The 22,724-nt window shown below is 40.2% G+C and overlaps 3 protein-coding genes across 5 annotated transcripts; 2 read left to right on the top strand and 1 right to left on the bottom strand.

Annotated features, from left to right (window-relative positions):
• Positions 1-374: 374 nt before the first annotated feature.
• On the top strand, positions 375-3,449 carry LOC114545639 (zona pellucida sperm-binding protein 3). Its single transcript, XM_028564057.1, has 8 exons — positions 375-788; positions 967-1,094; positions 1,246-1,349; positions 1,871-2,048; positions 2,295-2,412; positions 2,657-2,748; positions 2,889-2,998; positions 3,176-3,449. The coding sequence occupies exons 1-8, from the start codon at positions 474-476 to the stop codon at positions 3,262-3,264; spliced, it is 1,134 nt and encodes a 377-aa protein (XP_028419858.1). The 5' UTR covers positions 375-473; the 3' UTR covers positions 3,265-3,449.
• Positions 3,214-20,536, top strand: epoa (erythropoietin a). Of its 3 annotated transcripts, none has more exons than XM_028564062.1 (5): positions 3,214-3,291; positions 16,670-16,800; positions 17,376-17,462; positions 17,765-17,929; positions 19,107-20,536. In XM_028564062.1, the coding sequence occupies exons 2-5, from the start codon at positions 16,690-16,692 to the stop codon at positions 19,257-19,259; spliced, it is 516 nt and encodes a 171-aa protein (XP_028419863.1). In that variant the 5' UTR covers positions 3,214-3,291; positions 16,670-16,689; the 3' UTR covers positions 19,260-20,536. The 3 variants fall into 3 exon arrangements, with proteins under 3 accessions (XP_028419863.1, XP_028419862.1, XP_028419861.1); XM_028564061.1 differs by lacking the exon at positions 3,214-3,291 and adding an exon at positions 12,014-12,074; XM_028564060.1 differs by lacking the exon at positions 3,214-3,291 and adding an exon at positions 12,312-12,509.
• Positions 20,537-20,617: 81 nt separating this feature from the next.
• pop7 (POP7 homolog, ribonuclease P/MRP subunit) lies at positions 20,618-22,649 on the bottom strand. The gene is made up of 2 exons (XM_028564063.1): positions 22,506-22,649; positions 20,618-21,681 (listed from the first exon to the last, which is right to left on the bottom strand). The coding sequence occupies exon 2, from the start codon at positions 21,659-21,661 to the stop codon at positions 21,203-21,205; it is 459 nt and encodes a 152-aa protein (XP_028419864.1). The 5' UTR covers positions 21,662-21,681; positions 22,506-22,649; the 3' UTR covers positions 20,618-21,202.
• Positions 22,650-22,724: the final 75 nt, after the last annotated feature.

Below are 22,724 nucleotides of genomic sequence, written 5' to 3' on the forward strand. Positions count from 1 at the left end.
CGTTTAATTCATGCGGTATTAAAGTGTCGTTTGAAATTTACTTTGGAACATCAATGACATATTTTACTAACTTAAAAAAATAAAAACTGAATTAGGCTACTGTTAGCTTAGGAAAAAAAGTGGAATAATGCTGTAGTAATAAGGAGCAGGGAATCCGCCCTGGCAAATTGAGCTTTTCATTAATAATTAATTACAAGTTTGTGGGATTTCATTGTATAAATCTAGGCCTACATCATATTTTTTTCATATAATCATAACAGCGAAATATCATCGTTTATTGTCGTTGTTTAACATAAGCTATATGTTTCTGGGTGTTTCAGACTTACAACGTTTTTAACCCTCTTTGAAGATAACATAAGCGCTATCCAGTGCTCGCGAGCACAACACATCACAACCAACACACCTGGCTGTAATTTATTTGACGCTAATTAATCGCTAGCTTGATTTTTCTTCAAAAAAAGAAAAAGAAAACAATGGCCACCCTGGTAAAATATACAATATTCGTCTCGTTATTCGTGCTTTTGCTGTCGGTGTGCGTTTCCTTGGCTGAAAAAGGTGATGCAGGAACTCGTGAAAGCGTCGGACTTGAAATAAAATGCGGAGAAGTCGAAGTGAGAATAACCGTAAAGTCACAGTTTTTTAAGAAAAAACGTATTCCGTTCAAACCTGAGAATCTTCGACTTGGAGCGAACTCAGCCCAGCAGAGGTCCTGCGAAGCAAAGGGACCGGTGTCCGGCTCTGACATGGTCATCTCTGCAGGGCTGCATGAATGTGGGACTGAGTCCAGTGTAAGAGAAGAAAACATGAAGAAACGTTCAACTCCAGATAATAACGTCTCTCTTGTGTAGCTAGAGATGGGCACACACTTCATTAATAAATCTGTCAGACATTAAAAGCTTAACATTGAAGCACAAAGTAAAGCTATTTTCATTCATGGTTTCACTTATTTTTTTTGCTACTATCCAGGTTCATGGTGAGTGGCTTGTGTATTCCAACGAGCTGCTACTGTTTCCTGCTGTGGTTCCCACCTCTACAGGCAGTATGATAGTTAGAGGGGCAACTACTGTCATACCTGTTGAGTGCCATTATAAAAGGTAAGGCAGATGCCATATTATTGTATGAATCCTCATTTCCTTGGTTCAGGTTTCTTATGATGTATCATATTTTAAAGGAACAATGTCAAGAGTTGCAGTGAGCTGTCATCAACACGTAATTGTATAACAATATAACTTTGTGTGAGTTCAGAAAGCAGACAGTGACTGGAGACATATTAACCCCAACCTGGCTACCTATGACATCCACTATCAGTGTCTTTGGCCTTCTGCACTTCTCCCTTCGTACCATGGCAGGTGAAACCACCAAATCATATAATCTAGACTGTATCAATGGAAGATTTCTCAGACAATGTATAGCAATATCTGGAATCCAGGGTTTTTCCTGCATAGGGGAATTTTTTGAATCCCCCCCCCAAAGTGGTTTTAGCCAGCCCCAAAGGAAAATCGCCTACACCAAAATGATAAGAATTAAGAATAAAAATCCTCTCTACAAGTGTTTAGGAGCAATTTACCAAACAGCCGTTAAACAAGCGGAACATAAACTTGAATAGGACCGCTATTCTCAGTTTTATCTCCAGAGTTGGGCTGTACCGGACTCTCCTGGTGATTTATTTAAATATTAATATTATTTTTTTTAACCAGTTTTGAAATACATAGACTTCTGTCAAATAAGGTAACACAGATTCTTTGCCTTTACGCTGACCGATCATGGTTACTGTTGTGTGTAGTCACCCCAAAGGCCCATTCTGAGCCAGGAAAACCCCTGGAATATGTATGGCATTTGGACTAAAAACAAATTGTTTGATCTTGTGCAGATGACTGTACCTCTATACGTAGTTCCTCAGTGTATCAGCAGGGGGAAGCAGTGTTTTTGGAGGCCAGCGTGGCGGCCCCGCTACACCCTCCTCTCACTCTATATGTGGACTACTGTGTTGCTACTCTGAAGCCTGACCCGCTCTCCTTGCCCAGCTACAAGTTTATCACCAAGCATGGGTTAATAAAAAGCTTATTATTATTATTATTATTATTATTATTATTATTATTATTATTATTATTATAGTGCAGTACTCAATCTTAGAATCAAATGTAAGGTTAAATCGATTGAATGGATAGGCCTACTCACAGCCAGTGATCTTTCAGCATTTATCTGACTAGGTTGGAGGGGAAGCTAGGCTGGACATGTCCTAATTTGATGCCGTTCATGAAATCATTTCAGCATGTGTTGCTCCTCCTTAACAGATGTCTTATGGACAGTGTATTGCCAGGATCTTCATCTAAATTCCTCCCTAGGGAGCAAGATAACAGACTGTGCTTCAGTGTCCAAGCCTTCCACTTCAACCAGGAGTCTGGAGAACAGGTAACAAACATCTTATTGGACAGTAGCCAGTTCTTACTTACTCATTTGAGCCATCATTTTAGCATAAAGGGGGCTATTTGTGTGATTCCTTGTGATTATTTTATTCCTTTTGCATTTCCAATACAGAGTATTGTTTGTCAAGCATTTCACATTTTTTATTGATCAAGGCCTAAAGATATTTACGATATCGTTGAAATAAATCATGGATCACATGCGCTTTATTCATTTGGCTTTCTTCTTCTAGATGTTCATCAGCTGCCACATTAGGGCCACTCTGAAACACAAGTCACAAAGCCACCTAGATAAAGCCTGCTTCTTCCATAGGCCCACATTCAGGTTTGCAAGCTGTTGGTGCCCTTCAATTGTTAAATAAGTTCATCATGATTTGGTCTTATATGTGATTTTCAGTTTGAACTTTAAGCTTAAGTGTATTTTATTAACTGAGGCATCCCAGCTGAGGTGTTTTTGTCATTCAGCTGGCGTGCCACAGGGGGAGACGATGCTCTGTGTGGATGCTGTGACTCTGATGACTGCTTTCGAAAGATGGAAGAGGAGAACACTGGACACACAACTCTACCAGATACAGGTTGCTCAGCCCTTCATAAACAAATGCAACTTACACAGTGTTGGAGTTGTATTTTTTTTACCAGTTGTGCTGAATGTAAATGATAGCATGGCCATAACTTGTGTATTTGATGTTTACATACAGTAGCCTATCTAATTACAGGGTCACTTAGCTAATAGTTTTTTTTTTTATTTACAGAAAGGAAGCATGAGGCGGACACAACAGTTGGGCCACTTCACACCCTGCCACGCTCTTATTGGACAGGCCGCCTGTCAGTCAATCACTAAAGAGCCTTTTTTCAACTTTACAATTAGGTAGGTGTCAAGACCAAAACTAGGAGTTAGGGGACAGAGACAATGAAGAATCCGTCACATAGTAGTATAACACTTCAATGCTTAACGTAACACAGACCAATTTTCACTGTGATGGTTTCATTTTTGTAATGATTTATACAATAAACATGCATTTGTGATTGGTATGTTGAAGTTACTACAATACATGCACAGTAGGGGCTTGAACCTATTTTTCTCATCTCAATATGTTTAAATGTCTTTGAGATGACGACAGGAATCCTGTTTATAAATGTGTCTCATCCGAGACAGTCCAGGTATTTTCATCATGACTGAAGAATGGGTAGTTTTTCATTCAGCCATGAAAATTGATAGCCACAAAAACAAACGCATGAGGAATTTCCACTAAGAGGCCGAAGAACTACAATGGAACCTAAAATATCTCGGAGGCAACAAGCACACTAGAATAAACAGACATTTGAGTAAGAATGGGACAGCTACACAGCCATGCACTGTATGTGCTTTACATCCCCTGTCTGCACTAGAAACACGTGTCTGGTCGCAGGAGAGGAAACGTGACAGACCACTTGGGAAACTTGGTAGATTTCCTAGGGCAGTGTCTTATTCCATGACATCAGGACTACAGTACTTCTTGATCTGTATCTCTGATAATAAGCCACTGTATTAACGTAATTACCTATTCCATTTTAAAGGGGTTCTTTTTAGGATTTAAAATATGCTGGCCATTCTCTTATCTAAAATGATTTTCTTTAAATTGCTTTACAGATCAACAAAGAAACAATGTAATTGTCTTCTAGAGCAATCATTTTGTGAATGGAATAGCTGAAACTGAGCAGTTATATTAACTTCTCTGGTGTTAGGCTTTGTTGTTTGTGGTTTGAACAAATGTGACTCGTTATATTTAGAAACCGCAAAAATGAATATCTGTCAGAAAACTTTAGGACGCATCAGTACATCTAATTCACTTGGACATTAGTGGCTTTTATTTTATTTATGAATTGTTTTTGGAACGCATGCATATGACCCCCTAAATATACTGGATGGAAATAGACATGTACAGTTGAAATGGGAAACTTGTGTAGATTTCAAGGACAAACTTATGTAGATTTCATGGACAAACTTTTTTATTGCATATAATTTAAGTTTATCGCAAATATTTCAAATGGAGTGTTTTTAGATTTAAATGTGTGCATCCAGTGTGAGGTGTTGGATGCAGATAAAACCAGGTACACCAACTTTAGTCCACCCAGATTCAGTATTATAGTATTCTGGCAGTGGCCAATTAAATGGTTAAATAGTTTCTTAATCTTATTTGTAGGCATTGAACAAGTTTATCTACCCCTCACCCCTTGGATAAGTTATGTGTTTAGTGTTCTCTGTTGTTATATTGAATGTTGTGACTCATATGTTTCACTAGAGTGTGTGTGATGCAAGTATTGATCTTGGCATTGCATATCAGATGTTTGGCTTGTGGTTTGATGTCTCCCTTAGTTGGAGCCTCTCAACACAGACAGGGTAAAGTTCCAACACCAAGGTCCTCCTAGATTGTTTTTCTTAATTATTTATGGGACAAGCACACTTTTGCATGGGAGATACTAATGTCCTCTGCTGCATTACTATCCCTTGGTCAATAAACATGCAATCTTAACATCACAAAGAGGAGCTGTTGACTTTAGCGCCCACTTTGGAAAAGATTAAAATATAGCTTGGACTTTTAAGTTGCAAACTCTGGTGCAGTACTCCAGAGTAACTCTGATGTTTGCCATTTTGAACATTGTTTAGGTTCACAAAAAGGCATCCCGGTCTCCTAGTCCTATACTACTAATTTAACATTGAGTTTAAGATTCTTCTTCTCACCTTCAAGTCCTTTCACAACCTTGCTCCTCTGTATCTCACTGACCTCCTCCATATCAACACACCCACTTGTACTCTCAGGCCTTTCTCATCTATTCACCTCACTACACCTCCAGCCCATTTGGCCACCATGGCATTTAGAGCCTTCAGCATCTCTGCCCCTTGCCTCTGGAATTCCCTTCCACCAGACATTTGCAATATTAACTTGAAAACACAGCTTTTCACACCAGCATATCCAACATGATCACCACTCATCTGTATCTAGTAATGTTCTTTTTGTTTTTATTATTACTATTTTATTGTCTTGTAAGGTGACCGTGAGTGTCCAGAAAGGCGCCCTTAAATAAAATGTATTATTATTATTATTAACAGCAAATGTGTTCTGAATGTATCTGCAAAACATTCAATGATAAAACATTTTATTTCCCCCTACAATATCTCAGCATAACATTTTACATTAGTTATTTTAGGCACTCACAACACTTGGATAAGTTCAATAAAGATCGGGGTCTTGGTTAAATATTGAAACTGTTAAATGTGTGATTTCACAATAATGAGAGTGACAACATGGAAGGGACCCAAACGCAGACTAAGCAGGCAGACAGGATCAGTTCAATAATTTATTGCCAAAGTAGGTATACATATACTGTACATACGTAGGCTAACATGCAGGAGGGCAGACTTGATCAGGCTGGAAGCAGGCAAAAAGTCAGTAGTCCCGATTAGGCCCAGGGAGGCAGGTAACGGAGACTCAAAAATCGGTGACAGAAAACCGCGTTGCAACTTTGATGAACTGAAAGAGGAACAAAAGGATCTGGGCCAGTATATATATAGAGAGTGGTTGATGAGAGAAGTGGGAACAGGTGTGTAGATGGGTGGGGCCGTTAGGTGATGGGGAAAGGAGGGTAAGTCCGAGAGCATCTGGTGGATGGATGGAAAATGCCAAGAAAAAACTTGAACCACAAGAATTGCAGTTTTTACTTTGTTTACATTTAACCAAAACCAGCTTCATTCCCTAACCTTAACCAATGTGCTTTTGTTGCCTGAATCTAAAACCTTGTGGCACTTATGATTGATGTGAACCACTGTCCTGGTGTCAAAGTCCTGGGTTGGGATGCTTACCATCCACTCCAATCATTTACCTACAACTGGCATGCATAATACAAACGTAGTACTTCCTTCATTCAGAAAAACACTGCCACTCAACATTATCCAAGTTGGCAATTATGTTTCCTTCATAACGTGTTTGGCAGTGGTAAAAAAAGGATGCCTTTTCTCTCACAACACATTAGTTGTCATGTGTATCACAATTATTGCCATGACTAACTCTCACATGGGGCTGGTACTGGGATCACTCGCCTCTCAGGTGTGTGCTTGGCAGCACAAGGCTGGGGTCTTGCTTCAAAAATGGTCCACAGCATCCCTATTCTGGGCAGAAGTCCCAATAATTTTCTTGAACAATTGACAAGCATCTGAGATCCATTTACTATGCACAGTCCTACAAGAAACAATAATTCTAATTACTTAATGTAAAAGGTAGACATGTACTATAGATACATAATTGTTGTAACAGGAACCATCAGGCTTTTTAGTATATGTATGGTCTCCTTTTAAAAAAACTGAATTTATAACATTACCACAGAATAAAACTGTTAGTTTCATTAGAATAAATATCGCCTAAATGAAGTGCACACTCAGATTAGTACGGTGAGAGATAAGATACCTAATGGGAAGTGTGCACCTTCGCAGTGCAGACAGGCAGTTGTGTGGAGCTAATGCAGTGAAGTGGGTTAGATAAAAAAGTAATTGGCAATTTAGTTGAATGCAAAACAAGACCGATGTTGAGCCCACAAATATGCTTTAGTGTTTTTACTCCACTTTATGTGGCTGTAAATTTCAAAAGCACACATATACTGGAGTAATCAGATTATCACTAAATGTTAGACAATTGTCCTATTGTCTATCAGGCTTATATTTTCAGTAAGTTGTTAAACATAAGTGTAAATAACCCAACCAGACAAAGTCAAAATCAATGTGTGCACATCTAAGGAGACATTATTTGTGCTTAATGTTTATACCCAGATAGTATAGAATACAAATGGAGTTGAAAGGTTGTGTCAAACCTGCAGTCTTAAGCACTACAAGGCATTCATTCAGGGCCAGCAAGTCAGGGAAAAAGCAGACTGGACAGCCAGACGCCGGGGAGGAGGGGGGGGCATTGGATAACAGAAGGTGTGAGGCTCGGGGCAACGAGGCCAGATATAATACCACACAAGTCAGCTTGGCAGCAGGGAGAATGATACAGCCAGATGACTGCTCACAGGGCAACAGGAGAATAGAAAATATCTGAAGACACAAGACATAGGCTAAGGGACATATTGGATGGCAAAGGTGAAAAAGGAGGGAGCCTGGTTGTGGAAAGGAGATGGTTAAATTTTACAGTATTAAGCAGGTATGGTTCAAGAGCAATGCCTTGTAAGTAAACTACATGTAGAAATGCAAAGGATGCCGAGTGTAATCAATGGGATGAGGGCTTTATCAACCAGTGCTTTACATTTTTTTCCAATTATTTGCCCTGTTGATTGTATTCTTCCCGTCTAATATGGACCAATTTAAAAAAATATACCATATTAATCTAATGACATATTTGGCTGAGCAGAAAACAGTACTCTTGAGGTCCAGAGTTGGGAACCACTGTACAAGGAATTACTATTGATTTAAAGATTTTTAGCCATGCTAGCGGTGTGGCTCTATGGATTGTAATATCTGTTGCTTTGGTCCAGACTGAAATGTCTCGACAACCAGTGGATTGCCAGACAATTTTGTAAAGACATTCATGGTCCTGTGAGGATGAAACCTATTTTGTTAATTGCTTCACTTTGTCTCTTAGGCCACCTGCAGGTTGACATTTATTTTTGTGAAATGTCTAAACAACTATTTAATGGATTTCCTGAAATTTGGTTCAGATATCCATGGTGCCTAGAGGATAAATTCTCAGGACTTGGGCGATCCCCAGATTTTTCCTTTGGCTCCACCAGCAGGTTGACGTTTGTGATTTTGAGTGAAATGTCTCAACAAGCATGGATGGATGGACAGATACATCCCTGTTAGGGGGATTTGTAATAACTTTTGTCGTACCTTAGCTTTTGCTCTGGCGCTATCATCAGGTCAAAATGTATGACCTAATACTTGCAAAACTAATGATATTCCCATCGGCCTCTGGTGTACAAGTGTTAACTGCTGATTGGCGAATATTAGCATGCTAACCTGCTGAACCATCATACCTGCTGAACACCAGCATTCGGGCAATAGCATCTAGCTCAAATCAAAGCTGTGTCAAAGAACAGCCTCCCAGAGCGACTAGCATGGCTCTATACTCTTGGCGTGGCATGTTCTGACACACTTGCCAATCCTTGGCGGCACATGAACACGCACCTCAGTGCTCAAGACGGCACGTGTAGGTACTGGGGCAGACCCTTAGTCGTGTTAACCCATTTTATCTGAGAAAGTTGAAACACATATCTTTGCATTCTTCAGGAATAGTTGCCATAGAGGTGGTCTATACAGTTACACACATTTTGTCTTTTTGTGTGTTGTTGACCAGCAAGTAGCTCCACCGAAGTATTTAGGGGGTTAAATGCTTGACTCATGGGCAAAATGACAGCAGGGAGAAAGTCCACTGATGAAGTTCCTGTCTCCACACATGTGGCCATCACCATGGGATCACAATATGTTAGACAGAGGGATAAGATCCTTGTCACCGTGGAAGCCGGCTGAAACAATAACTTCCGACCTCGACTGTCTTGACTCCTGCATTGGCTCCTGTGTCCCTCACAGACAGTCCACCCCTTCTTTTATGTCAGCTTCCTGTCTTGTGTCGCGCCAGAGGAGTAGACGTAGCTGGCTGCGAGCCCAAAACCTGGATTAGAAAGTGTAAAACACACAAACCCACACACACTTTCACTGTCTTCTACAGTATATAGTATGATAAAGCCTCATTCTCCTTAGGTTAGGTAGGCATCACGCCTGGCCGCCAGTGAAAGATACTTTGGGTTCATCCCCAACTTTACATCACCCCTACTCTAATCACCTTAAATCCAATGACCGTGTCCCTTTACAACCAAGGAGTCATTGTGACTGGAGGACCCTGCCCCCGCACTCCCCACACATCCCTCACCTCCCACCCCAATCATGAAGCATGGCTCACAGCACGTACCTTGTCTCCCTCGCCTCTCTCCCTCTCATGTTGGCTCAGACATAAGCAAACAGCCCTTTGAGCAAACAGTGTAACAATTTGTCAACGTTGTCCCCAGCTTAGCACAGTGGTAACCATGTAGTATTAAAGCTGACTCATATCAGTAATATTTACACGTAGAAAAGAATGTTTAAAAAAAAAAAAAAAAAAAAAAAAAAAAAAGACCCTCATTTATGAGTAGAACATTTTTAATACCTGAAAGACTATTTTTATTAAATACATATTAATCCTCTAATTGGGGCATCACATTTTTGGCATCATAACTTTGAGGTGGTAAAAATACAGAAATGTTGTGTAATGTATAAATGTAAATAATCACTGATCAATATGTCGATATTGATATCAGATACAATATAATGTTAATCATTTCTTGTTTGCACTTGCATGTGTGCGTGCCGTACATGCACCGTACATAGGCTTATGAAATAGTAAACATGCAAAAGTGTGGGTTTGGTAACTTTTATCAGCGTTTCCAAGTATTTCTGTGTCACTTGACATTGCATGTTGGCTCCTGATAATGTGTATGCAAACATACTTTTACTTCCTGGCTGATGGAAAAGCCTCCTGTAGCCTCTGGAAGACACCCCTGTCCTCTATGACACACAAAAGGGACTTCCAGGAAATTTCAATATACATTTCCCTTACTCTGGCCCCAAAGGGGCCGTTTAGGTTCAAGGTGGGAACGTGGGACATAAACACGCCTGCTTGAAGTACAGAGAATAGAATTGCTACATGACATCACATCCACACTGAACTTTAATAAATAATATATAATAAATAATTTACAATTTACTCTACATTTTATTATATTCTTAACTTTTATTGAATGATAACTGACAACATGAATAATTCAAGTAAATTTGATGTTATGCACAGAGTCAGTGATGCCATCCTGGCTCCTATATTCGTCAATCTTGTTATGCCACAGAAAAAAAAATTAAAAATAATAAAATCTATCCATCTCTCAGCCTTGTCATCCAGGGCAGTGGCTGGTTCCATTACAAAGCCATAACTGCTGGAGCAGTTGCTCCCTGCCAGCACCCAACCACCGCCAGCGGTCCAAAGCTTCTGTGCTAGCGGTGTAAACACCAACGCTCCCCTGTACTCCAACCTCCCAGTCCTGGCAGCACGGCTTATCAAGTTAACTAGCTGATGGCCGCTACAGTTAGCAGCAGTTAGCTGTTAGCATTACTTTAGCAACAAGTAAAGATTGCTGTCTATCAGGAAACTCCGTAAATCACTGACCCTGCGTTCCAATATCCATACTATCATACTATTTAGTATTCCAGAAAAAGATTAAGTATGTCCCAATACATGGTATGTCAACTGCAGTATGCCTACTACATCCGGTCAGATGTTGCAGTATGCAAGCAAGCATGCTTTCATGGCTATTCTGACCCACAATCCTTCACGTAGCATATATGAGCAAGAGGGTCAAAGTTGAAGGCGCAATGGTTTGAAGAAGTCCCAGTTTTATGCATACAGTAGGCCCTTTGCAACCGTACCTACTATGTGGCATGGTGTACTATGCAGTACATAAGAATACTAAAAGTAAAAAGTAAAAAAAAGTATGCGAAAACCAGAAAACATTTTCTCCATAAAATATGATCCAGTTTCACCAAAATCAGTGGTAGTGGGAATGACCGCAGCACCATTCTCCCTATTACAAGTCAGTGTAGCATCAAAATGATTTGGAAGTTGTTATTTTAAGGTAAAATTGTTACGTAATGTTGCTTTAACCGAGATAATCCTATAAAATAGTAAATATGAACTGTAAATAACTGAAAATGACTTACTTTGCATTAAACGCACAAAAGGAACTTCTGAAACTTCCCACACTAAACAGCACAAACTGTCTCTGTCCCTTACTGCTGGAGCTCCATGCAGTCTTAACAAGGTGCAGGCTTCAATCAAGCAATCAAGCAAGCATAGGAGGTCTGTCCAATCCCCTACTGCCTCTAACAATGAGGTCACTCACTGGCTTTGGCTTTGGGGGGGTTATAGTTATTCCTGTGCAAAGTGCTACAACTGCCATTAAACATGTTTACTGATCTGCTGCTGATCAGTAGGCTTTACATTCATAATCTCAAGGTCTAATTTTTAGATTGGGAAAAGGTTTATTTCAAAATTTGATGACTTGATTTCTGTGTGACATCATTTGACCACTGTGGTCACTGAATGTGTCCTGGCATGTGACAGATGCCTGTGATGGTCCTAAAATAAAAACGTAATATTTCTGACAATCAGGACCACGTAGCTCATTTCATATCTTTCGATATTTACACAATCAGTGTTTTGGAAAACATAGGCGACTGTAAATGACCGTTTCTTAAAACCATCCGAACAATGGATGGGAAGTGTCCACGCGGCTTTTTTGAGACATTATTTACTTGTTAGGCCAAACGTTTTATAAACAGGGATAGTCTATTATTTGGGTAACAATGAGAGAAAACTTAAGGGAGGAGGTAGTTTAGATTGTCATAGAAACAATGCAACTTTATTTTCAAAGTCATCAATAAAAAATCAAACGGCATCAGTTTTTAGAAACACCTACCGGATAAGTGCAGGAGATCCACAAAAGAGCTTCGTTTCCAATTAATGGGCAATAGACGGACCTATGGGCCAAACCGCGAGGACCCTGTGAGGGGCTATGCGGATACCGCTATGGAGTTTCCCAGTGAGTTATGCATATGATTTTTTTTCTCTGTACACCGGCTTGAATAGTTAGTCTATTTTCACGCTTTACGCAAAGGGGGACTGCATGCATGGGTTGATGTTTTATCGCTCACCGTGGTGCGTAAAAAGGCGCGTCCTCGTCCGTGCAGGCTATCACGTTATCTCTATATCCTTAGGGGAGGTAAATAAAAGGTTTTGCCAAAGCACAGCAGTGATGCAAAGTCTGGTAGGTGACTGCTCTCACCAGCAGCGTACGTTTGTGACACGGCCCTACATGCCGGTCGGACTAGCGCTGGGAGCCGCGCACTGGGTTGTGTGTTGGACTTATTGGATTTGACCGGTGTCTTTAACTTGAGCCGAAGAGCTTGTGCATATATTTAAACACACAATGTTTTTAAAAGATGTGGCACCTGTTTGCGAATGTTGCAGAAAACGGGTAAGAGTGAGCGCCTGTAATATATATTATGTAGTCTTGTGCGTTATTTTGTGTACATTGCCTGTGTGCTCTATATCCTCAGTATTTTAGAATACGTTTAAGTATTAACATACCCTATGTGTTTATGAGTGAATACTTAAGATTATTTAAAGCCTCTCTGGAGGTCTGGGCTTCTTTAAAATGCCTGTTTTTCTCTTTGACATGTGCAAAACTCCACATCCTGCATGTTTTAAGACCTTTTTCTGCATGCTTCATGATTTAATTTATTAACCATAGTTCATGGCAATAGATTGAGTGATTCAAAAGTAAAAAGACCAATAGTAATCTTTTAATCACTATTTGTATTGAGAAGTCTTTCTGACCGAAAGCTCTATTCAATCAATTAAAGCAGACAAGTGTGTAGGGATTTTTGGGGATATGGATCTTCGGGGTATTATTCCCTTCAACACAAAGGAGACAAAGCAAAATGTGTGTTGCTTTCTACTCATTCAATAGATTGTGTAGCTTCCAAAAAAAAAAAGCGCCAAATTAGTGCCAGGTGATGTACATCGAACAAACCTAATAATGGGGGGAACTAACACTATTCAGTCTCAAAAAGACAATCTTCTTAAAGTTGCTGATGAAGCCAGTACAAAGCACCATGATCTTTTTCTGTCTTGTTCACTGGGAAAATACACCTCGCAACATTGTTCTCTAGCATGACACAGCAGAATGAAAAGTTAGAATGAAAAAGCTGAATCTGCAGTTTTTGACACAGTCGTCACATACTTATGTCAGCAGAAAAGACAAAAAGGTTATCAAAGGTTGACAACTATAAGGGATTCCAGCAAAGCCAGACAGGAAATGATGTCACACCTGAGTCATCTGATAGCTACTTATTTACAACTCTGCACTTTGCCACGGGGAAGACCCATTCAAAATAGGAAGGAGGTCGCAAGGCATTCAAAAGCAGCCATCCCATACCTGAGATGCACTTTAAATATAGCATTGCCTTATCAGCCCTTGACATTTAACCATTAGTACATTGAGTAGTTGGTTTAAATTGATGAGCTCTTTCTGCGCACCTGTTTTACATTAATAAGTTAAAATAGCTCATGTCAGAAGGCTTTAGCTCACGTGAGCATCTGGCCATCTCTCCAAAGCATCTGTCACATACCTGGAGGGAAGCTTGCCATTATTCAAAGCACTGCCACTTGTGGACCACTGCTATTAATTTAAAATAGCAACATGGTTTTGGCATCTGATGATGGTAGAATGTAGAGAGAGAGAAAGAGAGAGAGAGTGTGAGTGTGAGTGTGAGTGTGTGTGTGTGTGTGTGTGTGTGTGTGTGTGTGTGTGTGTGTTTAGATTGATACATTCTCACGTAGGCAATGGCGGAGGTGAAAAGGTCAGCGATAATCCTCAAGCTGAGTCACACACTCTTATTTAAAGTTATTTAAAGTGGCAAATGTCAGAGTGAATGGAAAAGAGGCCATTAGTTTTTTTTGTGCAGACATCACTTTGCCTCTGAAACTGCCAAATTAATTGGTTCAGGTTAAAGATTAAGACCACATTGTTGATCTGAAGTTTTGCTCTTGAACGATAATGTAGAATGATCTTGTATCAAGTATCATAGGAGGTCTGAAAAAGACCACATGCACAAAGATTTAAAAGTTGTGATTTACTTTTAAGTGGAAGAATTAACAAAAGTCTATATTTACCAGTGTCTAACTAAAGTGGAGCAGCCACTTAACAGCCAACAGGATAAAAATAGGTCCAGTGTAGTAGGATTCATTCCCTGTGTCAAATGCTTTGTAATAAATCACATTCATTCCCTACAATGCTTACAGTTTGAATTCATTCGGAGTAAATAATAATTTACAACGAGCCTATGAATAACTCTTGAAAAAGCATGTCTGTAAGTAGACTACTAGTGAATGTTACACACCTGACGACAACATGTATTTGCATGTATTTGTGTGTGTTCATGTTTACTGTATTGCAAGTCTGCAATGCTTGCTCAGCCGAACAAGCAGGCTGCAATACTGTTACTAATGCGCAAAATAGTCACTTGTGAAGTTGTCGGACACACTGTGCATAACTACCACCATGTACATACAGTTTGGAGAAAGCTCTATAAAACATGGGGTTGGTCATTGACAGTCTGATAAATGACATTAAACATAAGTGGTTAAGCTGATTAAAGGACCACTACTAATGTAGTACTAGTAATTGGTATTATAATTCCTGACGTTATTTCTTATGATCCCTCTTTTTTTGTTTGCTGTTCAGCTCAATTTGTGCTAGTTGTCTGGGAACTTAATCTAGCCTGTATCTGACCCGCCTGCTTGGGAAGATCATCTTTATTTTCTATCATCATTCTTTGTCACACAGCCAGGCTGCTGTGAAGGCATGCATTCAGCATGTGGCACAGATGGAGCGAGGCGGGATGCCCACATGACCCACAACAGAACCATTCTCATTGTCAAGTGTGCCCTTTGAGTTCAGAGTGTGCTATGCTTTCAATTGATTTACCAAGTTTCTTAGAAGGAATGTCTAAATTTGTGAATCAGGCTGACCAATTGCCCGATTATAGAAGCACCCTGTTCTTAATAAGAGTTAAACAAGGATACAGTCATATCTGCATCGTCATGATATCTGCAGGTTTCTGTTCTTAATCCAGGATATCACATGGCTTCTTACTGTAGGTGTCATATGCAAGTATGAAACTAAATGAATGGGATATTGATTAATCATGCTGATTTCACATGATACAGCCTGTAGTGGCAGAAAACTTAAGGTTGGGGTTTTCCTTTAACCCCTATTCCAATTCTTTCAGAGAGTGTTTACTGTTCAGTGTTGCTCAGAATTTATAGCAAAATAAAGTAAATTGTCCAGTGTCCATTCAGTCACTTTAAATTTTGTAGCGTTGCAGATTTCAATTATCCACTGAGGCTGAGGTCAATGACAGTATCTGCTGTCTTCTCCTCACTAAGTGCCATTCACACCAACGTAAAGAATAGCTAACCTATGGAAGGTGCGCACTTAAATGTTAAATGATGCTCCTCTGCCCTAAAAGTCTGTAATCTGTATTTTTTATATTGACATGTCTGTGGCACCCAATTACAGAAATGTAATAACTACTGCAATGTTAATGAAAGACTGATCCCTGAGCAGCTAACTTATCCAGATAACAGCAATAGATTTAACTTGTGTTATCTGATAACATAGGTCATATGACATCAGTGGTGTTGATGTCATATACCATATACCCTATGTCAGTCAGTACCCCTGAAGGTCTTGGCAGAATTGTGTCCGATGCATGAGAAAGTCAACAAATGTCTTTTTCAATGAATTTCAAAACACACAGTTGTTCCTAAAGTCTTGTGGTGCTCATACATTTGAAATGTTTTGCTCTTTGAAATCCTGGCCATCCCCGCAGCCTATCCCCTCTCCCTGTCACAAGGTTAACTGGCTGTTAACTGAGATGGCCTGGAGCAAATAATCGCCCCTGGCCCCGATGTACAGCTGGCCTGTGTATAACTGCATAAATCTGAACGTGAACCTTCCACCCACAACTCTAGAAACTATAATTGTGTAAAAAGATGAAGTTTCTGCATTCATCTCAATATAATTGGTACTCTCACTCTGAATTAACAGTTTGAAACAAGCGTTGTGGTTTCCTTAGAGATATTGTTCCAGCCATCCTGGAAAAGGTACACGATCCTCCAGGATAATGACTGCTCACATACTGGTCAGAGATGTGGTTATCACTACAGTCTCTGTATTGGTACTGTATTCTTAAACTAAGTAGTTCAAGTTAAACATGTCAGAGGAAGAATAGTCTTTCAAGAAGAGTTGTCAAAGCTCAACCAACAGTCATGCAGATAAACAAAATACATACAAAAAACAGACAGGCATACTCGTCTACTGGCAATGGGAAATAAGTCTATTGGCTATTTTTTTAGCAGGTTTACCGGGGTTTAAAAAACCTGCATATATGCACGCACATTTTGGTGTAAAAAGGGTAATTCCCTGCTACTTTTCATAGGAGTGGTTATCATGACTTAGTTAAAGGTTATTCCACATTAATACGTACTGCTGCTGCTTACTTGCTACTTTCTGTCACTTGATACTTCATTTAAGGGACTGCATTTGTGTTATTTGTTGTGTCTGTGCAGGACTGCTTGCCTTGCTGTTGATGGTGTTGGAGTGGACCCGGCCAGGCCTACCGTCCCCGCTGAGGCCCATCTGTGACCTGAGGGTCCTGAACCATTTCATCAAAGAAGCACGAGACGCAGAAGACGCTATGGTGAGAGGAAAATGTATGCATGCACTCAGATCTAAGAGCAGGCGCTGAGATATTCAATTTAATATTATTCACTGTATAGTGTCAAATCATATCAGAAGTTATCTTGGGACACTTTAGAGATAGAGTAGGTTTAGACCCCACTACAGAATTTATACAGACCCAACCATTCCCCTAAGAGCAATTGCACTTAATCTGGTGGCCGCGAAGAAAGAGAGAGAGAGAGAGAATAATACTTTACCAACACAATCCAAGGCTATCTGTGAGGAGAGAAAGCACAAGGACTCCAGGGAAGAAGCCAAGTTAGTAACATGCATTAATTTGACATAAATGCATACAGATGGAGTGAGAGAGAGGATAAGCGGAGCTCAGTGTGTCATAGGAAGTCCCTCGGCGGTCTAAACCTATAGCAGCATTACTAAGGGCTGGTCCTAGGTAAACCTGAGCCAGTGCTAACTATAAGCTTCATTAAAGAGGGGAGAGTTTTAAGGTATAATGTGGTCCTGGAATCACCCATACTGAACGTTAATGCACCATTGGATAAAAGTATCACTGACATTACTTTCTTGTTTTCTTAGAAATCCTGTAGAGAAGGATGCAGCCTGTCAGAATCAGTTACTGTGCCCCAAACCACAGTCGACTTTGAAATCTGGGAGAATAAAAATGTAAGTAACCACTAAGAACAGCTGAATGTTAAAACAGCTGGCTGCAGATTTAGATTAGCTATGAAGCATAATACAAGTTCATAGACATTTGCTGCCTTTAAGCGTGTAATCGTTCAACCATAAACACCTCTCAGGAGCATAACCTTTCTAGATTAATATTTTGCGCTTTAAGTTTCTTTGGGGCTACCTGTAACTCTGGGACCTGTTAAGTTAATTTCTAATGGGAGAGCTGATTACCTGCTTCCTTTGTTACGTATAGCTTCCATAATAAAACTCTTTCCCTCTTTCTTTTTTTTGGCAAGGGATCGGAGCAAGCCCAGGAGGTGCAGTCTGGGTTATATCTCTTACAACAGGCCCTGAGCTTGCTACGGTCCTCAGTCACCAACACAGCACTGCACAGCCACATAGATAACTCCCTCAGAAACCTGCTCAGCATCAATGCTGTGCTGCGTAGCCTCAACATCCAGGTGAGTTACAGCAGTTACAGAGGTACAAATAAAGAAAATACAGCAGCTAAGTTTACTGGGAGCCTTTTGTCACCTTAATACTATGAAAAGAGCATAATTACAATATTATAATAAAACATCAGCTTGAATAAACTGTCACATTCCAAATGAAATTTAATTTCCTTTAAAGGGATAATTTAAACCTATTGAAAGATAAATGATTGGCATGTACGTGCTCTCTCCGATGAATATTTATTTAGATATCTATACTCTTTTCAATCAGGCTAGCTCCCTGATCTAGTCAGACCTGTTCCCCTGGGGAAATACCCACTTTTCCACTGCTAGTCTGCTGCAATTTTTGCTGTCAAACACCTCTCTAATTGGTTAATCTCTCAGCATAAATTACATTGCTTTTACTAGCTATTGCGTGATACAAAAGGTTGTATTTCTGTTGTGCAGCAGCTAGCTATTTTGATTACCTGTTTCATCAAAATAAAAGCAGCGCAGTTAACCAATAAAAATGTTTTTCTGGATTCTTTCTGATCACCTTCTGTTGATGGGCATATAAATTCATTATTTTTTAAGAGGACAAAAGGCCTCAGTAATTTCATCCTGTTTTTTGCCTTCTATTTAAGATATCGTGGTCACACTTGAGCTCAAGTTTAGCTTGTAATTAAATAATGGTGTTTTCTGCGGTAATAGAGAAACTGAGGAAAGTCATGGGACATTCTAGTGTAAATTTAAGCCTTTCGTGACACCGCCGTGGGCACAGGAGCTGCTGCACAAGCTTAATCTTAGATTACTGACATTGTGGCAGCACGGCCTTTGAAATGATTCAGGTCCAAGCAGAGGCCTTGTGATGGACAAACTAAAGCTGAATGAACAGCCTCTGTCAAGGCTCAAGGGTCTCTGAAATATTAGTTTCATCATTAGTAACAGTGAACAGGGGTCTACCACATAAAAATCCAAGACAAACATTTAATAAAAAGAACCAAAAAGTTTACTAAGCCTGGAAAGATTCTATATTTATCTTGTTGATACCAAAACAAGACAGATAGGATTACTATAGTGGGACTGTGAGGATGTCACAAGCCAAAGGAAATGGCGTGAAACCTTTCAGATGCATGTGGCTTTGCTTTAAAAGATACATTTTCCAAATTAAGACAAGAGCAACACGCTTCTTTGTATTGTCTTTCAGGAATATACCCCACCAGCAAGTGCAGCAGAGCTGGAGGGAACCTGGCGGTTGTCCACGGCAACAGATTTGCTTCAAGTCCATGTCAACTTTCTGCGAGGCAAAGTGCATCTCCTTCTTTCGGATGCACAGGCTTGTCAGCAAGATGTCAGCTGATCACCCTACTCTAGACAAAGCTGATTTGTGTTTCCGAAGGCTAGAGAAGGGACACGGTTGACCTGCACGCTGGCTGCTGGAAGCAGTGCGGACAGAGAGAAAAACGCAGCTGTCCTCACATACAGGGAGGAAGCTGGAAGGAGAGGACGGTCCCAGCTAAGCTTTGGATGGACAGGAGATGATTGCACCTCGGGATGCCAATGTGAAATATGGATAATTGCAAAGCGCACACTGACCAAAATGAGGCCTGTGTGAAGCACTGCTCCAAAAGCTGTTCTTCTGGCACTCTCTTGCACTTCTGTGTGTCTGTACGTGTGTGTGTGCGTGTGTGTGAGAGAGTTAAGACTGCAAGTTTAAATCTATACATAGTGTCAGTCACCTCTTTAGAGTGAAACACAGAAAATATTGATTGCACCTGGAAATTGGAGGTCTGTGAGTTCGCAACAGGGCATCCATTTCCAATACCACTGCAAAAAAGCAAAAACCAATGTGGCCTCGCACCACAAGCCTTTAACATTTTTCAACTATGCCTCACAGACACATTAGTCTCTTCTCTTGGATTTTTTTCAATGAAAATTTTTATACATTTGTAAGTTGTGTGATTACTATTTATACAGATTTTCTACTTTTAAGCTCCAGTCTTTGTATTTTTTAGCATCAGATCTTTAAGAATCTAGTTGGGCTCTCATTGCCATGTTCTCTTGTGTAACATATTTACAAAGCTATCGGTTGACATCATTTACAATGGCACGCTGCTGTCTTTCTTTTATATGTACCTGACTAGCTGTTAGTTTCACATTGCATGCTCCAGAGGATCAGTTACAGTAAACTAGTGAGCAAGAGGTCAGTGAGGAGGCGGTTCGACGGTTACATGAGAACTGTGAAGCTGTTCTGTCATTATCTGTGTTTTTGTTACTGCCTAACCAACACTTAGTCCCAGTCTCTACACTGATAGCCAGACTGCCAGGAAAAATGCTGTTTGGCTTTTACAATTTACATCCTGTGAGGCTGCAATTGCAAAAAGTTTCCCAGTGTCTGACGTTAACACGGTCTCTTCCCTTCCTCTATTGCACGTCATCAAAAAGCAGGCAGGCAATTAGTTAGTCCTGGGAACTTGAGGCTTTCTATAAAATGGATGCTCAACGCTTTCAGCCCGGTTAAGTGCTCTTCCTTGTTTTTAATTCCGTATTTCTAAATCATGTTGTGGAAGTGCAAGATGTTTTTAAGGATGTTTGTGTTTGTACATGTTTTCTTTCCTGTTATTTTTGTGTTTTTTTGTCCCATCTCTGTAAAATTTGCTATTTAAATACAAAATATTATTCTTGGATAAAGAAAGGATAGATGGAAACACAACATGAGGAAGTCTGTCCATTTCATTCATTAGCTTTGTCTTATTCAGGTCAGTGGAGTAACAAGCAAGCTTCTGCAGTTGAACACCACCTACAGTCCAACAATCTGAAACCACATTTGAATAGATTTAAACTACTGACATCTAGTGGACATTTAGTACAACAACACCTGCTTGAAATGTAAATTAGGATTCCTCAGTTTTTAAATTAATTCTGTCTTTAAAAACAGATATGAAATTGTAAACACTTACAGCAAATACCCATTTAAAATATATATATATATTTTTTTTTTACATTTGGCACAGCCCTGAAGTAGCTATTACATAATACAGAGGTTTCACCTGATGAACACCACTGTTGCTTCAAGACATGCAAAGGGAAAAAGGAAAAACAGTCACAATTTGCAACAGACTTAAACACATGACAAAAGAGCTTAATATATTAGTCAACTAAAGTTGTCCCAATTGGAGCAGTAGCATGCCCCATTCTGCAGACTTCTGCTGCCGTCAAAGTAGGTCTTCCACCCCGCCCCCCTGCCCCAAAACAACAATGTTTTATTGGTCTCATGGTCATCCTCTGCCCGACACATCTCTATTACGGTCCCTGCGGGTCAGGGTAGAACACCTTAATATGAATTGCCGAGTTGTTGCGTGTACGCGTCATGGGCTCCCCGGCCTCGTCGGGATCTTCAGGTTCCAGGTCGTCCACGAGCTCCACCGTGGAGGTGTTGGCGGCCAGCTGCAGCGCCCCCTGGCTGCTGGCCTGCAGCTGAAGGGCGATGTTGATGGCCCTGTTGATGGCCAGGCCCAGGCCGTGAACGCAGATCTCCCTGTGACCCCCACCTTCCAGCAGCTTCTGACAGCGTGCCAGCTGAGCCCGGAAGTCAGTCTTCATGTTGACGTAGACGTCGTTCCGTCTCTTTGGGAGTTTCCGGGGGAGGCGCTTCCTCAGGGTGTACTCCACTGGGTCCATCTCGACAGCCGGAGGGGTGGAGTCAGTGTGCACTGGGCCTGTCTGGATAGAGGACATTCCTGGGCTGCGTGGCTCGGTCATGTTTCTCAGTGAATAATGTGCTGAGAAATAAAAGGTGGTAGACAGAAATTAATGATATGTGGTCATGATTCTCTCAGAACAGCAACTAACAATTACTTTCTTGATCTCATAATCTGCTGATTATGTTTTCAAATAATTGTTTATCTATAAAATGTACAGTAAGTAGTAAATAATTCACATCACAATTTTCTGAACCACTTGAGAATAAATCTAACAGTCCAAAACCCAATGATACTCAAGTTAATATCCCATAAGACAAAGCAAAGCAACAGATCCTCACAAATGCATTTTAGCTTGAAAAATCCATTGATTATAATACAGGGTAGATACGGATTCATTTCATATCCATCAAGTTATAGTTTCAGAACTACATCCCGGATCCCTGCAACTTTAAGTTGATTTATATTTTGATAACTAATTAGGTTGTATCAGCTTCTTATTTGCCACTTTACATCACTGTAAACTGAATTTCTGTAGGTTTGCACTGATTGTTGTACAAAAAAAGATTGTGATGGGGATTTTCACTATTCTCTAACTGTTTATCGACCAAAAATGAATCAAGAAAACTGGCATATAATAAAAAAAATAAAGGGACACTACACAACTGTCAGCAAATTAAAAAGCTGTACCATAACCATTGGCCGGGAGCAAAACCACCGTTTAAATCTCATAAATACACTATGTGACTAGATCTCGGATCTCGTGCTGAGGTAACAAATGGGGCTAACCTATGGGCTAGCTGCGCACACATTAGCTAGCTAGCTAACGCTCCTGAGCCCAAAAGCAGTGGGTCAGTTAGCTAACCGTGTGATTTACGGTTTATCCATATGATGAATACACTTACCTTTAGAAGATAATTTCAAGCAGCAAATGATGCCTTATCACATCGCTAACGTCTGTATTTCTGTAACAGTGGCATTCGCTCATGGATGTATAAAGAAGGCTTTAGCCAAACAGCTGTTTATTTCCTGTTTACCCCGGAAGTAGTATCATAGGGAGAAATAAAACGATTATTTTACTGAAAATATCCATTGACATATATATAATACATAGACAAATTACA

Source organism: Perca flavescens, chromosome 19 (assembly GCF_004354835.1).
Source record: "Perca flavescens isolate YP-PL-M2 chromosome 19, PFLA_1.0, whole genome shotgun sequence".
In the NCBI taxonomy this organism is placed as follows: domain Eukaryota; kingdom Metazoa; phylum Chordata; class Actinopteri; order Perciformes; family Percidae; genus Perca; species Perca flavescens.